The sequence below is a fragment of the Passer montanus genome, unplaced genomic scaffold (assembly GCF_014805655.1).
Source record: "Passer montanus isolate IOZ18808 unplaced genomic scaffold, ASM1480565v1 scaffold63, whole genome shotgun sequence".
NCBI classification, from domain to species: Eukaryota; Metazoa; Chordata; class Aves; order Passeriformes; family Passeridae; genus Passer; species Passer montanus.
In genome coordinates, this window is record NW_024371371.1 from 830,057 (window position 1) to 849,166 (window position 19,110).

Here is a 19,110-nt window from a genome sequence, read left to right on the forward strand (position 1 = left end):
GGGTGAGGGCTCTGCCCCGGTGAGGGCTCTGCCCGGGTGAGGGGCGAGAACAGCTCCGCCCCGGCTGCGGGCTCTGCCCAGGTGAGGGCTCTGCCCGAGTGAGGGACGGGAACGGCTCTGCCCGAGTGAGGGTTGAGGGCTCTGCCCCGCTGAGGGCTCTGCCCGGCTAAGGCACGGCTGCTTCTCCCCTCTCTGAAGGGCGGGGGGCCGGTTCGACTCTGGGCGCTGCTGAGGATAAAAGAGCTCGGCTGCCGCTGTGGGGGCACTGAGGGGAAACAGCGGGAGCGGGGAGATTGAGTGCTCTCCCAGCAAAACAGCCCTCAGAGGTGTGTTTAAGCTCGCTTAGTAATTAGCTGCTTTTAGAGAGAGAAAGCAGCGGGATGCTGAAGGTGGTGTGTATGAACAGAGGGCAAATAGCTGTGACAGACCAAGGCTCTGCAAGTCCCTAACAGGAGGGTGTAGGCAGGTGGGGGTCGGCCTCTTCCGACGAGAGGACACGGTATTAAGATGGGCCAGGGGAGGCTTAGGTTGAATATCACGAAGAATTTCTTCACTGAAAGGGTGAATGGACATTGGAATGGGCTGCCCGGGGAAGTGGTGGGGTCACCATCCCTGGAGGTGTGGAAGGAAAGGCTGGAGGTGGCACTCGGTGCTATGGTCTGGTTGACGTGGTGGTGTTCGCTCAAAGGTTGGACTCGATGACCTGCGAGGTCTTTTCCAAAATAATTGATTCTGTGGTCATGAACTCAATGTCTTACAAGGCACGAAGCAGGAGAGTGGGGACTGAGGGAAACAGCACTCACCCTTCACATGAGCAAACTCTTCTGCTCTGTCCTTTAGGAAATAACCAAAGAGCTCAAAGCTGCACTGGTGCCCTTCACCAGACTGCACAGCAGCATCCGCCTGCCCAGGAGTACCTGAGGATGCCGAGGCATCAGAAGCATCTCATCTTCATTCCCAGCAGTGGATCAGGCAGCTATAACCAGCTCCATTTCACTACCAGAACATCCTCCAGCTGGACAGCAAACCCCTAGCCTTAGGAAAACCATGACCGTGCCAGAATTTCTGTCTAGCTCACTGTGATTAATAGACCTCAGACTGTAAAGAGGGAGTATGGATATAATAAATAACATGCTTCATAAGGAAGGTTAATTTTCAGACCATTCAGAAGCAATCTACAGTGCCCTAAAAGCCATAGGCAGGCTGAAAATGAAGATAATTCTCCCAACACTGCCAGCAAAATAACTTATGGAGCAGTGTTTTCCCTAAGGAGCTCACATGTAAGTGCCTAACCTAAGACTCTTAAAGTAATCATCTTATCAGCCCTTACTATGTCATCCTGTGCCCTTAAAGAAAGACAAAAATAGACTGTTGAAGGATTTATGATGAAAACACTCTTATTCTCATAAACTTGTGTCTGAGCCTGGGTGAATGGTTTCCTGCATGCTGGGAAAAGGAATGAATTAAAAATAAATTAGAAGAATATGAAGAGATCAAATAATAGATTTTTAATATTTGTTATCTGGATAATGAGCATAGCAGAGAAACTGACTGGAAAGTAATTTGCTAAGTGATACAAGCAGAAAGACATTCAGGAGGATGGAATGGAAATATCTTGGGGAACATCTGGCAAATTAAACAATTTCAATTAGGCTTAGGAGAAAACAAGGAAATCCATGCCAGATTGAGGAGAGAAGCATTTAAAATCACTTGGAATCCTGATGGCTGCTCAAATAACCCGTCAGCTCAGAGCACTGTGATTCTCAGAGCAGTAGGTAGCTCACAGAAGTTTCAGTTATTAATTTCCCTTTTTGTTTTTCCCCAAGGATCCATTCCACTTAAGTATACAAACCCAAGATTTTACAGGTACAGTTAAAGAGGCTACCATGAAAGATTAAGTTTATTATCACTGATGTGTTTGGTTAAGGTCTCAAGAGCAAAATAAAAATGTTCCTGAATGGAAGCAGCTTCCCCCCACTTTTTTTTAAAAAAATAATTTAAAAAATAAATTTATAAACCCCATAGTAAATATTGCTCAGCTGCTGCAATAACCCAAACATAGCAGAGTACCTGACCTTTTGTTATTTTTAAAATGCACTGGCTTCTTCCTCACTAATAATTACTGTTTTGGCATTTATCAACAAAACATGCATAGAAAAGCAAGGTGAGCTTGATTAAAATAGTCACTGACTAAAGGAACTTTCAGGCAGCTTTGCTGGACATCCTAAAATAAACTTATTGAAAAAAAAAAAGAATACTTGGCCAAATGTAATTTATCATGAACAAAGTATCTAATATTCCATATTCCAGGGCAAAAAGCTTTGATCTTTGCTGGAGACATGGTGTTGAGGAGCAATTGTTACCATGCCTGTCATGGTAATTCCTGTTAGCCACAGTCTGAACACAAACCCTGGAACAACTCATTGCACCTACACAGACCTTACAAAGTGCTCAGCTAAGTATCTGCCTGTAATCACATGTAGGAACGACTGACAACAAGGATATCCTGTTACCAGCATAAACCTGTTTTATAATATGCCTTCCTTCTAATTCATCAGCAGAAGAAATGTGATTTTTCTAGGAGTTTTTCAAGCTTTCTAGCAGTAATTATCTTTCCCATGGAGTGCCAGTGTGAAAGCAGTAGATCCTTGTGGAGGTAACCACCCACTGAGAGCACCATGTGCCACAGCAGCCAGCATTGCACAGACATGTGTGATTTTATCTCTGCACTTGAAGTATAACTCTTCAGGTTTAGGTCTTCACACCATTTTACCTTTATTTTTACTCCATTGAAAATTATATATCCAGAACCATAACGAACGAACATGTATGAGCAAAGTGAAGTTATGTTAATATCCAGGAATAAAGTCATAGTAAGGCTCTGAATGCAAAACTACATGATCTGTTTTTAATACATATATGACATTATCAACTAGTATAATACATAACTTATGCCAGAATTCATCTGACTCTAAGAGCAGTCTAGCTGACCATACAAAAAATATGGTTCAATAATCTGGATACTGTTCCATTTGTAGAATTATATACTTTAAAGAAAATGGAACAATACTCTTCTGTGCTTGCTGTGTTTTGAGAGTGATATCAAACATATTCACAGACTGGAACTCTCCTATCCTACTGCTCCATGTCCTATCAGTGTACATGTTAATTTATGGAGTTGTATAGGTAAGTGTTCTGATTTTCATTTTATCTTCAAGATAAAAATGGCATTTCTCCATCACAGATAAAACAAATTTCTTTTTTGAGTTTAAAAAATGTTTAAAATATTCTTCCTTTGAAGTATCCTCTAGAAGTTTCTGCTAATCTTTCAGTAATTTGGTTTGGTGCTAAATGACTAATTCATTTTGTTTCTTATTTCAAACAGAAGTAACAACAGAAGAAACTGTTTCCAGGAGAATGATCCTGGTTTATATTTAGCCTGGATTGACCTATTTCAGTGTGCAGTCACATGCACACCCTTCTACCTGGCCTCATCCTCCCTGTGAGCTGCTGAGGGCTCCTGTGCTCAGGAGTGCATGGAAGAACCTCTGATGAGAGACAGCAGGCAAAGATTTTATGTCTGATTCAATAGCAAACAAAAAAAATCAAGCAGGAAAAGCATACCACACCAAAATACACAAATTAAGGCACTGTATTCCTGCCAACAAAGCTGAGAGAATACCCTTGGTAATTCCCCTGGGGTAGGAGGGATATGGGTAACTTCAGAATTCACAAAGCAAATCAGCTGGAATTCACCTGGAAATCACATTAGTCACAGCACCCAGCTCACACTGCCCAAGGGATTGACTTTCTAGCCTTCCTAGTACCAGCACCTCAAAATAGGTTTTTGCTTTGGAGTTGTTCTGTGATAAATGAGCTTCTCAGGCATATTTAAGTCAAAACTACCCTCCCCCTTGGTTTGGTTGGTGGTTTTTTAGGGTTTTATGGCTGTTCATTGACATCCAGGGCTGCCCTTCCCAAGAGCCACAGGCAGAAAATGCAGCATCTCTAACTGTACAGCCCCCATAGATTAAAAGTTAACAATTATCTGAAAATGTTTGGAGAAAACATGTAAGCCAGAGATCCAATTCAAAACTATTTTACAATTCAGCTAATTCTGTCTCAAAGCAAACATTAAAATAGTAAGAATCTAGAAAGAAGGGTGTTTTATTCCTCTGAAATAAGGTTTTTAGATCACCTGAAGACTATAGCCCTGAAGTGTAGACAATTTGTTCTCAGTTCATTTTAGAAGACAAAACCCCAAAAGAACAATTTTGAATTTGAGAAAGATTTACAATACTCTGCATGTATGTACTTTATACATTTCACCATCATGACAAGTGACAAAGTTATTGTCAAGCAAACATTATATCAGGATACAAAGACACTGCCATGCCTTATTAACAAAATATATGTAATATTTGGTTTTAACTTGCCTACTATTTTCCCTTGCTTTCTTGTAGTGAGCCTGTTTGATTATTGGTGTGTCACCCCACTCTGGCAATCTCCCTGGTTTTGAACATGTGGTGCAATTCACAGGTTTGCTATTCACACCTGTAATATATTGCCTAGATAAGAACAATTTCATCTTATCCCCCCATAAAGGCTGTGGGAACTCATATAAAGAGGACAGTACAAATAATCTTTATCCATTATGATTTATTCTCTACAATACTTCATTAGAGGATAGAGTTCAATTATTTACACTCAGAAATTATTATATAGGTAGGAGGCAACCAAGTGTAATATAAAGAATTGGTCTGACGTCTCTGCACTGTAGGTCAAAAGAGGTCTCCTGCTTTAAGGAAATAAATTAACCAAAAAACCCCCAACAAAACAACATGTAGTTTCTGAATACAAACAGAAAACAGCACTAATAGTCAGTGAAGACTGCAGAGGTTTGTTAATGTACTATGAAAACAAATTATTCTGTGCAAAGGTTAAAATGAACTCTTAGATTTCCTTACAGATTTTTTTTGTTCTGATAAATTGTAGATATGTGATATTTTGACCATATAACATTCCCAAACCGAAATGGCTTCAGTTGAGATTGACTGTTGAACAACATGGAAAAAAAAAAAATTAAGAACCTCACAGTGGAAACATTTCAACACTGACAGACTCCAGTGATCAAAGACATTCTCCTGTAGTTACCGTAAAACAAAGACATTTCATCATTGCAGTGAGATTATTTATCACTTGTGGTTGTCATGAGAATAAGCCCTTCTAGACCAAAAGGCACTTGCTTCTAAGGATGAGTTAATCCAGATCAAACCAGGTAACAGTTGCTTTGAGGAGTAGTTCTAACCAGCTGTCCCAGCCAAGCAAACACAGAGAAAATCTCACATCTATTGGCCTGATTTTTGTTGTCTCCATCTTGAGGCAATTCAAAGTACGGTTTGTGCCCAGTTCCCCTCTTTCATCCTTATGCATAGCTGCCATGTAATGATCTAGAAACGGGATTATTTCCTGAGACCACCTGTCCTTGTCATACATTTCTCTGAGCTGACTTAGCTACTGACACAGTTTTCAACTGATTTTATAGCTGGACCCTTATGGGACTAAAGCTGAGAGGGCCTGTTCCTTAGCAGATCAGTGTTCTGATCTGACAGCTTCTCTTCTCACTGCAACAAGACAAGAACACAGTACATATTTAGAGGCATTTATGTTTTGTTTGTGTTTTTTTAAACAGACTGAGTGGGGAAAGAGAAGTGGGAGAGGACAAGACTTCCCCAGTCCCAAACCACCTGTCCCACTTCAGGCTTAAACCAACCAAGTTACTCAATCCTAAAATTCTGTTCTTTAAAAAAATGACAACTAACCCTCCCCACCCCACCCTTTATTCATCCCCTAGTCAAAGAAACTGAAATCAGGAAAACACTATACACTGTTGAAGACACAGAACAGGGCAAACACCTGAAAAAGAAACAGTATAGTTGAAAAGCCTGGCACAGTATGCCTGCATGACCAGTCTCACCGAGCGTGCTCAGGGGTGAAGTTTTAGCACCATTTTTTTGCCTTTTTTGAAACCTTTTAGAAATTAAATTCTAACATAGAACACTTGAACAGTAATGAGTGTAGCCCTATGTATCATACTGTTTGACAGCTGAAAGGTGAGTGGTATGCCTGGAGCTGACCCCACCCTCCCCCATCACTACACGGCACCTGGGGGAGCAACTACAAACTGCAGTGGTTTGTAACCAGACTCATTTATTCTCAGCAGCAGGAAGTCACAAAACAATCCTTTCATCTTCAATTCTTTTCAACAACATCACAAGGGAAAAGTGGCAATTTGTAGGAATGACCCAATACAGAAGGAAAGCTGGGTCAATATTGCACCTTTATCCAGAGGAATCTCCCTCACATCTCTCTCCTCCAGCAGAACTTACACCAACATGAAGCAAAATGGCACAAGTTGTGCCTTGCTTCCTTAGGACCAGGAGCAGCACGCTGCAGCTCTCAGCTTCCTACCAGCCCTGTTCCTGCCATACCACAGCATAATTTCAGGCTTCAAACACCAGCCAATTACAACACACGAGCAGGCTCAGAAGATGTGTGCAACTGAACAGCCATGACTCTGCTATGCACTCGTGTTCTCTTCCCCAATCATTACTGACCCTCCAGAAGCTCAGAAAACCAACCAACCAACCAAGCAATCCCACCCCCAATTGTATTCTGAAGTCCAGTTATCTCATTGAAAGAGTGTCATAGCTTAGAGTTTATGACATCCCTCAGTGATGCTGCAGAATAACAACTGCTATCTTCCTTTCAGAAAAGAGTATTCCTTGTGATCACCAACCACCACAGGAGAAGAAACACAGAATGCACAAGAGTTTCATGCCATTTGGGTAATACAGATTTCCCCACTCACTGCCTGGACGTGGCAATGACTAAGCTGAGTAAGATAAATCTTACCAGCAAAACTGAACAGCACCATTCCACAGGCCTGGAATGAACAGAAACACTCACAGCCCCTAGAATCAGTAGTCATACTGGCAAAAGTGGCTGTTCTATCAAAAGGAAGGTCCCCAAGACTGTTAGCTTAACTTAAAACAAATTTCAGACACTGGTCTCACTTGTACGACTGCAGTCAATGCTCTGCAAACCCCTCCCCAGCCCTAATCCTATCTCTTACAAATATTTGGAAACAAAATTTGGTCAAAACAAAGACTGTCCAGGGACACTCGAGGATCCTTTCCTCTGCGTACACAGCAATGCCATGTCACTCTCTTACAGCAAAACAGCATTATATTTCACAGCAGGCTTCATCACCAAGAATCCAACCTACCAAGGATCCGAGCCTTAAAGCCTTCAAGGGTTTATTTAAATAATGGGTTAATTTTTCACATGTTTTCTGTCCGTGAGGATGGGGTGCTATCCAGGTGTTCAACCCTCCCCAATATCATGATGTCCGCCTGTGATGCGTGGGGGCTGCAATCAGCTCTCAGTACACAACAGATACCAGAGGTTAAAAAAAAATTAAAAAGAACCTAAAAAATGTTTTGTTGGACTCCGTTGCCCAGGCTGCCAGGGGAATGCTCCTACTTGATCTGGGGGGCTTCCATAACAAACGACTCCAGTTTCCAGAGCGTCAGTAACAGCCAGGAACAGATCAGTCCGAAGCAGCACTTTCACTCCCAAAGGTCTTCTGCACCTCACGACAGTTCGTAGGCATGGAGCCCCAATCCGACTGAACCCCCGCTGGGAGGGAAGGCTGAGATAAGGCTTGGGCCCCTGAAGTCCTGTCACGCTGTCACCCTCCCCCCAGGTCAGTGGGAAGGCAGACTTGGCAACGGAAGCTAGCATCATAAAATGGTGCAGTAATAGAAGTAACTGGACCAGGAAGAGGAGGCGTCGGCCCCGATGATGTCATAGCCGTTGGCAGCGACTGGGGAGTGGGACTGGTCATGCAGCCGTGTGTCAGGAGTAATGATTGTAGAGGGGGGGGGCATGAAGGGTGCCATTCTGGAAACAATGCTGGCGGGAGGCCATGTACTCTGCATAACTGATTGTCACCTTCTCACTGCGGTACCTGCGGGAACAGGCGGAGACACAGCGTCAGAGCGCGCAGCGTGGAGCCACTCCACGTGGAGCATTCACCCCAGGACCCCCTCCAGCCCACAGCCACTGAGGAACAGGAGGAACCCACTCATATGTATAACCTGTGTGAGCTTGAATTAGCTCCAGGATCACAAAAAGTGAGTCCTAATCAAGGTGATGATAATTAAAGGGATGCCTGAAGTAGCACACAGGAAATAAATGATTGGTTTGTGTTCTTTTTTATGTACAAATTGCATGAAAATTTTGCTGGAAGAAGATTCAACTACAGTGATTAGTATTTCACTATTGTTTACTTTTGTGGTTATCTCCACATTTGAAAAGGTAGTGAAAGAAATTAAAAAAAGGTTTATCATAGCACATAAATGACTCAGTCCATGTTGTACAATCAAAATTCATAAAATGTGATGTTCCTTTGGAGAGACTGGAGTTTTCCAAGCTCTTCTAAAGCATGCTAAACAACAGCCAGCTACAAAGTGGTTTTGAGTTGCACTAAGACCACATTACATGAGATTTTAATGAAAACCTTCACCCTGTCATCTCCTGTTAAAGAAAACCCTGCACACTCACCTCATTTCTCTAGAGGTAAAGAATGACCTGATAATTTAGTGTTTCTATAGAAAACCACAAAGTCCCAATTTTTACTAACATAAAGGGGGCAGAAACCAATAGGACAGCTGGGACTACAGAAAAGCAAACAAATTCTGAAAACCAGCCAAATGTGAGTGTGGTTTGGTTCTAAGACAGGTGTCACCTACTAACAGTTACAGCATTCACAGATGAGCACATTGAGAAAAGGAAGTTCATTGAAAAGATGCCAAAAAAAATCAACCTTTTCAACTCTCAAAGCTCCTGCTTCTGATCTTTCACATATATAGTAATATTAAAGCCAGTGACACTTAGAAAAACTCCTACTTTGATCCTGCATGGACCAAACACATTGTGCTTAATTCTATATGCATTATATGCCTAACACATGGCATTTGTGATTTGGTTTTTCACACTACATCTCCTCTGGAAGAGGCATAAAGGCTTACATCAAGCACAAATATTTTAAATCACCCAGAAAACACCATAAAGCAAAATTAAAAAGGCAACAAATATATCTGCTTACCTGGTAAGTTTAATTGTTTTCCTAAAATCATTGGTAATGGGAGCCTTAAAGCCACCTTTCCTGAGTAAGGAGTCTATGGTCTGGATCTGATCCCAGTCTATTGAAAAACAGAAGCAAAGGCAAATTTTTCAATATAAAAAAATATTTCAAAAAAACAAGAGATGCATTAAAAAGAGTCTAGAAAAACAAAAAACTAAACAGGAAACTCTGAGCTTTAGAAGTCCTAGTGTTGAACTGGACACACGTGGCCTGATGCATGCACACTATTGCACATGTCTACCCCTTTAAACTGATATTGGAGCTGGCCTATGAAAGAGCAATTCCATTTCCATTCCATGTCTTCTTATAAAGGTCTGTGCCTTGCTACTGTTGCAGGGACCCCGAATTTTTTCATCATGTGCCACTTAGCTGCCTTGAAAATAAGATAATAGTAATCTCTTTACATAGACAAATTGGGGTTGATTCTCTAGGGATAGCACAGTGCACTGCTATGTGAGAGATCAGAGTTAAAGTTCCTACCTTAGTCTTTTGCCCCAGAGCCAGGAGGATGCGACCACTCCACTCTGCTAGGTGGAGGAAAGGAGGAGGCAATATTTTGAGCAGTTACCATGGTGACCACTACTCTATTTGAGTGGGAAGTGTGCTCCAGAGGGGCTGTGTTTCTAGCCCTCCTCTGGAGGATGCTACTTTAGCAATAATGAGGAGGAAAGTGACTCTCCTGTTGGTGCTGGCCAGCGTGCAGTTATCCTAGCTGGTGGGAGAAACATAGAAGAGGAAAGATGCCATGCTCAATGAGGCTGCAAGATCCATACTTTGAGATCCTCTAGTTCTTCAGCCCTAAAACATTCTGGCACTAAAATACAGCTGTGCAAAGCTATGGGATGAGAGACAGGCCAGATGAAAACCCAGCAGCTGTACCAGGTGTCAGTTGTCCAGATTAAGCCTGGTGATTCCATGGCACCACTGTGAGGACAGCACTGTATTCCAAGCCCCAAACTGATAGATTGTTACCCAATTCTGTGACACAGTGTGTTGACATGTTGGGCTGCCATCTCAAACCCACCTTGTTCCTTAGCAACCTCAGGTAAATACGTGGCTGTGCGTTTGACACCTTTCTCATTGATGAACTCTATTCTGATCCCATGGATTCCAACCTACAGATGGAAATGAACAGCCAGATAAGAGGTGTTTGCTAGCACTGAGCCCATGACTGAGTTGTCATTCCCACAACACTGTGCATCTCTCTCTCTGCACAGTTTGGCTTTTGCCTGGGTAAGGTCATTCTCCTCCCCACTCTGCTCTTGCCTGGCAGGTCTCACAAGGAGCTCTCAGCCACCCTTCCCAGACAAGCCTCACCAGTGGCCCTGCCACTTCTCCTGAGCTAAGTCTTGTCAGTTTTCCACCTCTTGTGTCACTCAAGAGAGATAAAATCTCTGCACGCAAGAATGATGCCTAAAATTGCCTGACTATGAAGTCCAAATATATATATATTGAATGAAATACACTTCAATGTACAACGTCCTAAACACCATTCATACCTTTGGTCTTAACTACTTTTTATTTCCAGTTCCTATCCCCACCATCAAAATACTTCCCAGGTTTTTATACAAGTATTTATACCCATTTCCTATTGGGCCAAGTCCATAAACCACTTTCATGTTTCTTTTATTCCCATTCAGATCCCCCACAACCAAAAGCATCTTGCTGGGCCATCCTCTTCCTTCCTTCCTTCTAGTTTTCCAGCCCCATTTCTTCTATTCCCAGTCTCTTCTACCCCCAAACACCCCTGTAAGGAAGGAGATACATCACCATGTACTAACCCGAACCCGAATGGAACGAGAGAGTGATGCAGAGTTCCAAATGCACCTGTTCTCACCTCCCAGTCCAGGTAGTCACTGGCATCCTCAAAGTTAGTGAGGAGGGAGACAGAGCAGAAGAGTTTGGGCAGCTCCTCGCGGGTCAGGGGGGGAAATCGGCTGTCCTTAAGTGCACTAAAGGGAAGAGGAGACACGTCACCCAGTACAAGCACCAAAATAAAGTGTCAGATGCTCAATTATTCCCCTTTTGATTAGGCCTGCATGAAACATGCTTCTCTGTGACTGCAGAGAAAGTGATTTGCATCTCTCCCCAATCTAATGAACTGTAATACCAGTGGCAAGCCTCCTGATGCTCCCCAATGCTTACTGCAGGCTGAGAGAAATTACGTGCTACAAATGTCAAAAGTGTTAGTATGCAAGGTAGATTTGACAGCAGCCTTAAAATGCCAACTGCAACTCACCTTTTGCAAAGATGTTCCACTACATCCCGACACATCACCTCACTGTAACTCTCACACACTCAGGTCTAGTTCATTATGAAGCACATTACATTGAACTACGTTGATCCAACATCCTAACCTTGAATCCTTACAGATCTCCAGTGAACAAACTAATTTCATGTTCACTTCATACTGATTTCATTTTGGACAGTTACCTGGTTAATGTGTATTCCCTGAGTCCTGAGTGAAGATTCATGGCTGAAAAGGTCCCGATGCAGCCACGAAGCCGCTTGTCTCGCCCCGTCTTCCACGTCACAAAGAGTGGACTGCAAAGGCAAAAAAAGAAACAAACCCTCCAGCCTCTAAGATATTTGGTTGCTAAGGGGAGGCAACCAAGGTACGAAAAAGCTCCGTGCCTTTGCTCTCTCTCCCTCCAGTAAACCCCAGCAGGCAGGGCTGCTCACCTGCTCTCTAGCAAGAACAAAACTTCATGCCCACACCTCTCACATGCAAGCCCCAACACTTCCCTCCACCTTTTCAGCACACTCCATCCTCCCAGCAGGACTCTGGGAGTCCTCCACAGACATCTTCCTGGTGTGCTGCCTTCTAATGACTGAAATGGTTATTTGATCCCACTGATTACCTGTCAGTACTGGCCTCACTTTGTAACATCCACTAATTTCCAGCTTAGGTCATATAGAAATTAATACAGATGATGCATGTTAGTTCTTTATACTACCACTTCTATAAATCAGATTTGCAATAGAAGCTTTTCTTTTTTGCTTTTTAAGCAATGAAAAGAAATCCAAATTATTTTTCCCTGTTACTTCCACGAGGATCTGACTTCTGGGTCCATCTCTAAGTCTCAAGCAGTTTATGTCCACATTTTTGCTTACCTTACATTTGGTTTGTATTTACATGTATTTTCTTCTCTTGAACACATATCTAAACCACTATTGTTCCTATTCAAACATCACCTGGATCCCCACCTTCCTGTCTACCATCACGAATTTACAGGCACAACAGCAGATTCTCAAACTCAGCAGGATCATTTCAAGCTGTTAAACCACAACTCCTGATTTGGCCTTCAAGAATAACAACTTCAGAATAACAGAAGAGATAAAAAGGTAAAGATGACTGTGAACATTAAATACAAAAAAAATTAACTTCTACAGGAGTGAGTGAAATTGCAAAGAGCCATAGAAAGAAGCACTGAAAGGACAGTGGTGGTTGCAGCCCTACAAGAATGTCCAAACATCTGCAAAATTTTGTAAGGCAACCGATAATGCTGACCTAATTATAAAAACAGGATGAGGGGTTCTGTGACTTGTTCAGAGTACTGAATGCAAGACATCAGTCTGTGGATTTCTACTGAACTTTAAGTAATATGATAGCATATGATTTTCTGAGATTAAGAAAACATTGACAGGAGATTTGAACCATCAAGACTGATCTGACAACACAGCTCAGACACTCACTTTCCTCAAACTCTTGAAACTTTTGTGAGCAATGCACCACTGCAGCAAACCTTACAAAAATATCTGAGATGTTCTGTTAGACAACAAAACCAGCATGGAGTGTGGATGATTTCTCAAACACAGCAACAGAACTTCTTATGTCTGAGTAGTGAGAACATCATTTAAACTGCAGTAATAACTCAGTGCCCACTGACGTTCCTCAGAGCAACAATGGAATGAAATCCATCAGCATAAACTCATCATTCAGGATCCAGTTACCAGCTGTGAGCAATGGCAAAAGCAATGCCCAAAAGAGCAATTAGCCCTTGAGTGATAATTGTGAAGGACTTTGCCCACAGAGGAAGTGGAAACATCCTTCCACACCCAGCAACAACCTCCTGGTTGGCTTGACCAAGACAAGGGATTTGCTGTTCTAGTTTTCCAGTAACACTTACAGGACATAATTTTTCTACATTTTCATCTATCTGTCTATCATATGTTGAAAGAGCAAACAGAAAAAGAGTGTAAGAAAATACATTTGAAAACTTAAAAAAAAGACACTAAACATACACAGGAGATCTGTGAGAAACACTACTGTCACAAGTTCAGTGGAAATTTACCCTAATCTAATAAAAATTTTGAAAGCACTACTCAGTCCAGGTGACATTCAACCCAAAGAGAAAAGGCTAGGGACATAAAAACCACCACTCACAGAATACAAATCTAAGTAAATTCCCCTTCAATACAAATTGCAGGTTCACATTTTCAATTTACCTCTTTCCCCTTTCCAAAGGGGAAAAATTCCCACAACCCATCCTTCCATTGAGCTGCAGCACAGCTTTATGCATCTATAATAGAACAGATATTATCAGAGGGGAGAGGATAATTGCATTCTGAAGGCTGTATATTTTAAAATACCTTAAAGCACATTTAAAACCATTTTTCATTGTGGTCAGAACAACTGAGGAATAAAAAAAGATATGATTCTGTACACACAGATAAAATTTCACTATTTTCACTGCAGAGAAGATGATGTTTCTGTCTCTGAAGAATAAATGCACTCAGCAAATTGCAGGTGCAGCTGACAATAAGGCCATTGTTCCAGAGCCCCTCCTCGAAAAGTGTTATTTCCCAGATGTACTGAGAAAAGTCACAACAATCTTTTGTCCATGCTCACCCAGGAGCATTTACTGGTACTTTGCAGCCATATCCTCAGCAGATTATGTCAACCTTCCTTCCCCAGCCACAACATCCCACTTTATATATGTTTGATGAGGGTTTTGAGGCTGAGAGGAACTAAAACTAACAGCAGCTAAAAATTAGCTTCATCAATTGCAACTACAAAGGGAATTTTAAAGTAGAAAAGTACAGTTTATTTGAATCAGGCTTTAGCTTGTACTAGGGAAAAAGCTGTTACAGAACAGATCTTATGATGTAAGTATTCTATTATTTGTCTTGTATGGCAACTAGAAACTTCCAGTATAATATAGTTTTAGCACCAGTTTGTAATACCCACTATTAAAACATCAGACTGGAGTACAAAAGTGGAAAAAGTAACCAATCAACTACCTGCAAAGGTTTCAAATTGTAAATACTTGCAGTAACCTGAAGAGTAAAGGGGATATTTCCTTCCTTTGCCAAGTTAATTCAGACATAACTACAAGGCTTCAATGCCACCATCTCTTCACTGACCTGTGACCATCACTGCTAACACTGGAATAAGGGAACTTTACTTCAAGGTATCTTCCAGCTCCATAATTCCCATCTAGAGTGCTGTCCATGTGCACATCCCCTCAGGCTGGTGACTGAAATGCATATGGTTTTCAGTCCATAACCCTGTAACTTGCATGTTATTACACTGTTTATGCCAAACCCTGACCTTCACACCTGCTTTTAGCTTTGCTATAAAGTTCAGCACCAGTTTAAAAACCAGTCTAAGAACAGGATGTGCCTCTTTTTATTCAATCAACAGTCTCTTCTCTGCTTGTCCAGAGAGACTCCTGGTATAAACCTTTGTTTTGTCCAAAGATCTCTTACATTGACATTAATGATGTCACAAAAGGCCACAATGCAAATTATTTCTGTATTTTCACTTTGCTTACTCTTGTGTTTGATAACATTTGGCTTGAAGTGCATTACAAGACTGTCTCAAGTGGGGCAGTTCTTCCTTGTGTGCTGCCCTTCAAGAGAGCAAACCCCATGCTTTTCCCTGGGGTACATCCATTTCCTGGAAGCAACAGAATAAATGCTGAAACACAAGAAAATCCAGGCAAGCATTTGCTGACAGGGGAAGAGAAGGGAAGGGCTGGTTATGCTTTGTTGGTGTGCTGATCTAAAAGACTTGTAATCATGAGCACTGAAATAACCAGTGAACAATTTTTAACTTTTCAAATCTGGGCATAAAAATTCAAGCAGCTGCTATTCCCCAAAGGATATCCTTTTTGATACTAGTCAACAGAAAAAGCAACAAAATCCAGCCAGCAATCTCCTCTGACACCAAAAGAATGCAGCTCTATAAAACCATCTCTTACCGGCTTAACAGCAACAGCCAATAACCCTTTGCACTCTGAGAGGCAAAACAACAACCAGCCAGACAGCAAATGCTCCAAAGGGAGCCCACTCAGCTCCCTTTATGAACACCAGAAATGTTTCAGCCTGGGGACTCCCTGGAGCTATTTGATATCCTAGACCAGAGCATTTCTCTGTCCATCTGTATGTACAGTATTAAACAGCTTACTCTGCAGCAGCATTCAGGACATGTATCATAATCCAGCTGGAATAATAACTGCATGGAAGCACAGCCTGCATCCACCCTGGCAGCAGAAAGGTGGGCACACACTGACTACACAAAGTCCTTGACCTGTTTTAAGCCATTGTTCTTTACATCAATTTAAAATTCATTAGCTTAAATTAAGGATGTCAGCAACTTTTTATTTTATCTATTGCTCTGGAGGAGGCCCTGGAGGAGTGTCAGAAGGTCCATCTGTCACTGATCTTTCCCATATAATTCTTCTAACAAACATTTTAATAACATTAACATTTCCACACCTACGCAGTCAACCTTCAGACAAACATCAGCTAAATCTCACCAAAGTGAAACAGCTTCATAAATCCTTCTCCTCACTCCTGCTCATACACATCTCCTTTCCTCCTAACCTTGGTATTGTCCTTGAAAGTTAACTCTCTTGGCAGTGCTGGCTTCATGGTTGGACTCAAAGGTTTTTCCAACCTAAATGATTCCAGGATTTCTCCCCACATTGCTCAGCTAGCACGATCTCCTCCTTTCATCTTCTATAACTGGTAATTTTTAACTTCCCCTCCCTGCTGAACCCATTCACTTGGACAGGTGAAAACTTCTTTGAGTGTCCTTGTCCAACCCTCACCAGCCCAGCATTTGTTTCAGGATGAGCTGGAAACTTGTTCCAACTTCAACTTTTTACTTTATTCCCTTTCCATTGCTGTGCAGAAGGAAGTCTCTTCCCCTCTCCAAGTCAGTGTCTCACATTAGAAGCTGGAGCTTCTTCAAATTAATGATATTATTTAACTGGTTTTCTAGTACAATTTTGTAGGTGGCACTACTCAGTTAATTTTTTACAGAGGAATCCACTTACAAAGAAGGGGGCAAACTTTACCAGAACACTGCCATGAAGTGGGTCTGCACTCCTCCACAAAGAACACAGCAGACTGTGAGCTGAAGAAGCACCACACCTCTTCACACTTGGCCCAGCTCTTGCTGTAGAGCTGAGCCCTTTCTCTCTCGAAGGACACTCTTTAAAGCTCACTCACCTCCACCAACAAACAGCACTTTAATCTTTTGTGCACTTACAGTGCATCCTTTTGTTCCCAGCAGACAAAGCAAGCAGCAGAGTGCCCCCCTTTCCCCCTGCACACCCCTCTTCCTGCTCCCAAAGGAAACCCTTCCCCCTTCCCACAGCTCTGGAAGCTGTTTCCCAGCTTTGCTCCCACGTCAGGCTGTACTCACTAGGGGTCATTGGTAAATCGAGGAAGCCGTGGCTGAGGGAACCCGTAGAGATGACAGTAGAGTACATCAAAGCAGTAGCAGCACATCTCTGCTGTCACCACCAGGTTCTTGGTGCTGTTGGCAGTTCCATTGGGCCGAGTAAGTGGGCTCAGAGCTCCTGAAGTGGGATTCATTCGAGTAATTGGGGAATTTCCTGGGCCCAAAGTCAAGTCAGATACGTTCTCCCTTCCATTATTCCCATCTGTATGCTGGTGGTTCTGGAGAGGACCTGAACTGGAGCTTGGTACAGTTGTGGTCTGATTCCCATGACTGTGCGTTCCACTCCCAGACAATTTGGGCTTCTTCACCCCACAACAGCCAGCTGCCAGCTTGGGCTCAAGTGGAGGAACACAGCGTCTTTTTCCCATCCTGCTTCAAAACTCGCTGCCTGGAGCACTGCAGAACCCTGGCGTGGAGGGGGAAAAGCATTACACAAAGAGTTACAGGTGGAAAACCAACAGCAGCTTCCTTGCCTCTGCTGCAAACAGAGGAAGAAAACCCTCCAAACCAAGTGACCAAGCACAGCACCAAAGGCAGCTCAGCAGAATGGGTGTTTTGTGTTTTCACACATGGATTGGAAGAGTATGGACACAACCTGCATGCAATCACACTTTCCAAGGTATTGAACACTTTAATAGGTGGCTCATCACAAAAAAATGTAACCAGACTTCCCATAAAAAGAACAAACCTGTGGGAAAACAGAAGGAAAAAAGACTTGGGACTACAGATACACCCTACCCACTACTTTTCCTGCTCACCCATTCCTCCTCAGTCAATGCCTGAACCAGTGGCAAAAAAAGTGCATTTCCTATCTCTGTTTGTGAGAGAAGAGTGACAGCAACCCAAAAGGACACCTTTGGGGCTGGACTCCCAGGGGTGCTGCCCTTGATTTAGCACTGGCAACATCAAAGAGGAGCTAAAAGCACTGAAACCACCATTTTCTGAACTACAGACGATTTTCCAGACCACAGACTGGAATCTGCATTTACTTTCTGGCACCGGGTGAACAAATACAGCTCCCAAATAAACATGCAGGGGGAGCAGGCAAGATGTGCACGACAGGAAGAGCTGAAGCCAGCATGGTCTGAACAGAGGAAAGTGATAATAGCAGGAAACAGGCATGGCACAAACACCCCAACAACCCAGAGCAGTGTTTTGCCTGCAAAGATGAGAATATCAGCTCATGCAGCACACGAAGGGGGGGAACAAACACAGGGAGGAAAGGCTGTGCAGACAGAGATGAACAAACATGATAGGCAAGGATTACAGGTCAGGGGCAGGAGCTTAAACACCAACATCACCGTGAGATCTGAACGTACAGGGGAGAGAAAACCAGGCTGCCAAATGGGGCTCAGAGCACAGGCAGGTGAGGCAGGGAACACCACGGGGGACTGAAGTCACCCTCAGCCCCCAGCAGCACCAGGGAGCTGCTGTGAGCACCGGAGCAGCCCTCCAACCCCCCCAAGCTGAGAGCACACACAGTGCTGGGGGGCGAGGGATGGCTGAAACGCACTGAAATTCAGGTTGTGACAACTCCCTGCCTCCTCTGCACGTGCAAAGACAGTAAACTTTGTTCTGAAGTTTCACCGGTCACAGCAGGAGTCACAGGACTCTGAACTGAACCAGAACGGATGTGAAGGGTGTTGAGAGGTGCAGCCTGCACACCCGCAGTGCTTGCTCTGCTTAGGAATCCCCTCAAGGTTTTAGAAAGACCATGAGGAACAATTTACAAGACCTAAGCAAAATGGTATTTTTTTTCTTTGATCTCTACTTTTGTAATAATAATAAAATTTAAAAAAAAAACCCCAAAACCAAAAAGAAACCAAACCAGGCAAAAGAAAAGCATAACTTTGACAAAGCGACCGTGTAAATTCTTCACTGCCTGTTAAAAGTGACCCGGCTCTGGCTGTCTGAGGGTGCTGAGCCTTATGAGCCTTCCCCAGTTATGCTCAGCCGCATTGTGGAAGATAAATCACCATTTATTTATCTGGAAGCACAACACTCGATTCAAGACCGGAGACGTGGCAGGGGCAGGGGGGAGCTTCCCCCTCGTCTCCCCTCCCCTGCAGCAGGGGCCTAACAAAGGCGGCCGCTCGGCGCCCGCCCCGCTTCCCGGGAGCGCCCCGCGGCCGGGGGGCACGGCGGGGCGGCGGGGCGAGCCCCGGGCAGCCGCACACAAACTTTGCGGGGTGTTCGGGGGCCC

General features: G+C 43.2%; 1 protein-coding gene across 1 annotated transcript in view; it reads right to left on the reverse strand.

Annotated features, from left to right (window-relative positions):
* Window positions 1–4,642: 4,642 nt before the first annotated feature.
* The window catches only part of AMMECR1L (AMMECR1 like), a 15,084-nt gene continuing 616 nt past the window's right edge, over window positions 4,643–19,110 (reverse strand). The window contains exons 2-7 of the mRNA XM_039728052.1: window positions 16,869–17,313; window positions 11,645–11,755; window positions 11,049–11,163; window positions 10,236–10,326; window positions 9,173–9,269; window positions 4,643–8,032 (exon numbers count right to left, since the gene is read on the reverse strand). Coding sequence (XP_039583986.1) covers window positions 7,921–8,032; window positions 9,173–9,269; window positions 10,236–10,326; window positions 11,049–11,163; window positions 11,645–11,755; window positions 16,869–17,275 — 933 coding nt within the window. The 5' untranslated portion in view covers window positions 17,276–17,313 and the 3' untranslated portion in view covers window positions 4,643–7,920. The remainder of the gene's footprint in view (window positions 8,033–9,172; window positions 9,270–10,235; window positions 10,327–11,048; window positions 11,164–11,644; window positions 11,756–16,868; window positions 17,314–19,110) is intronic.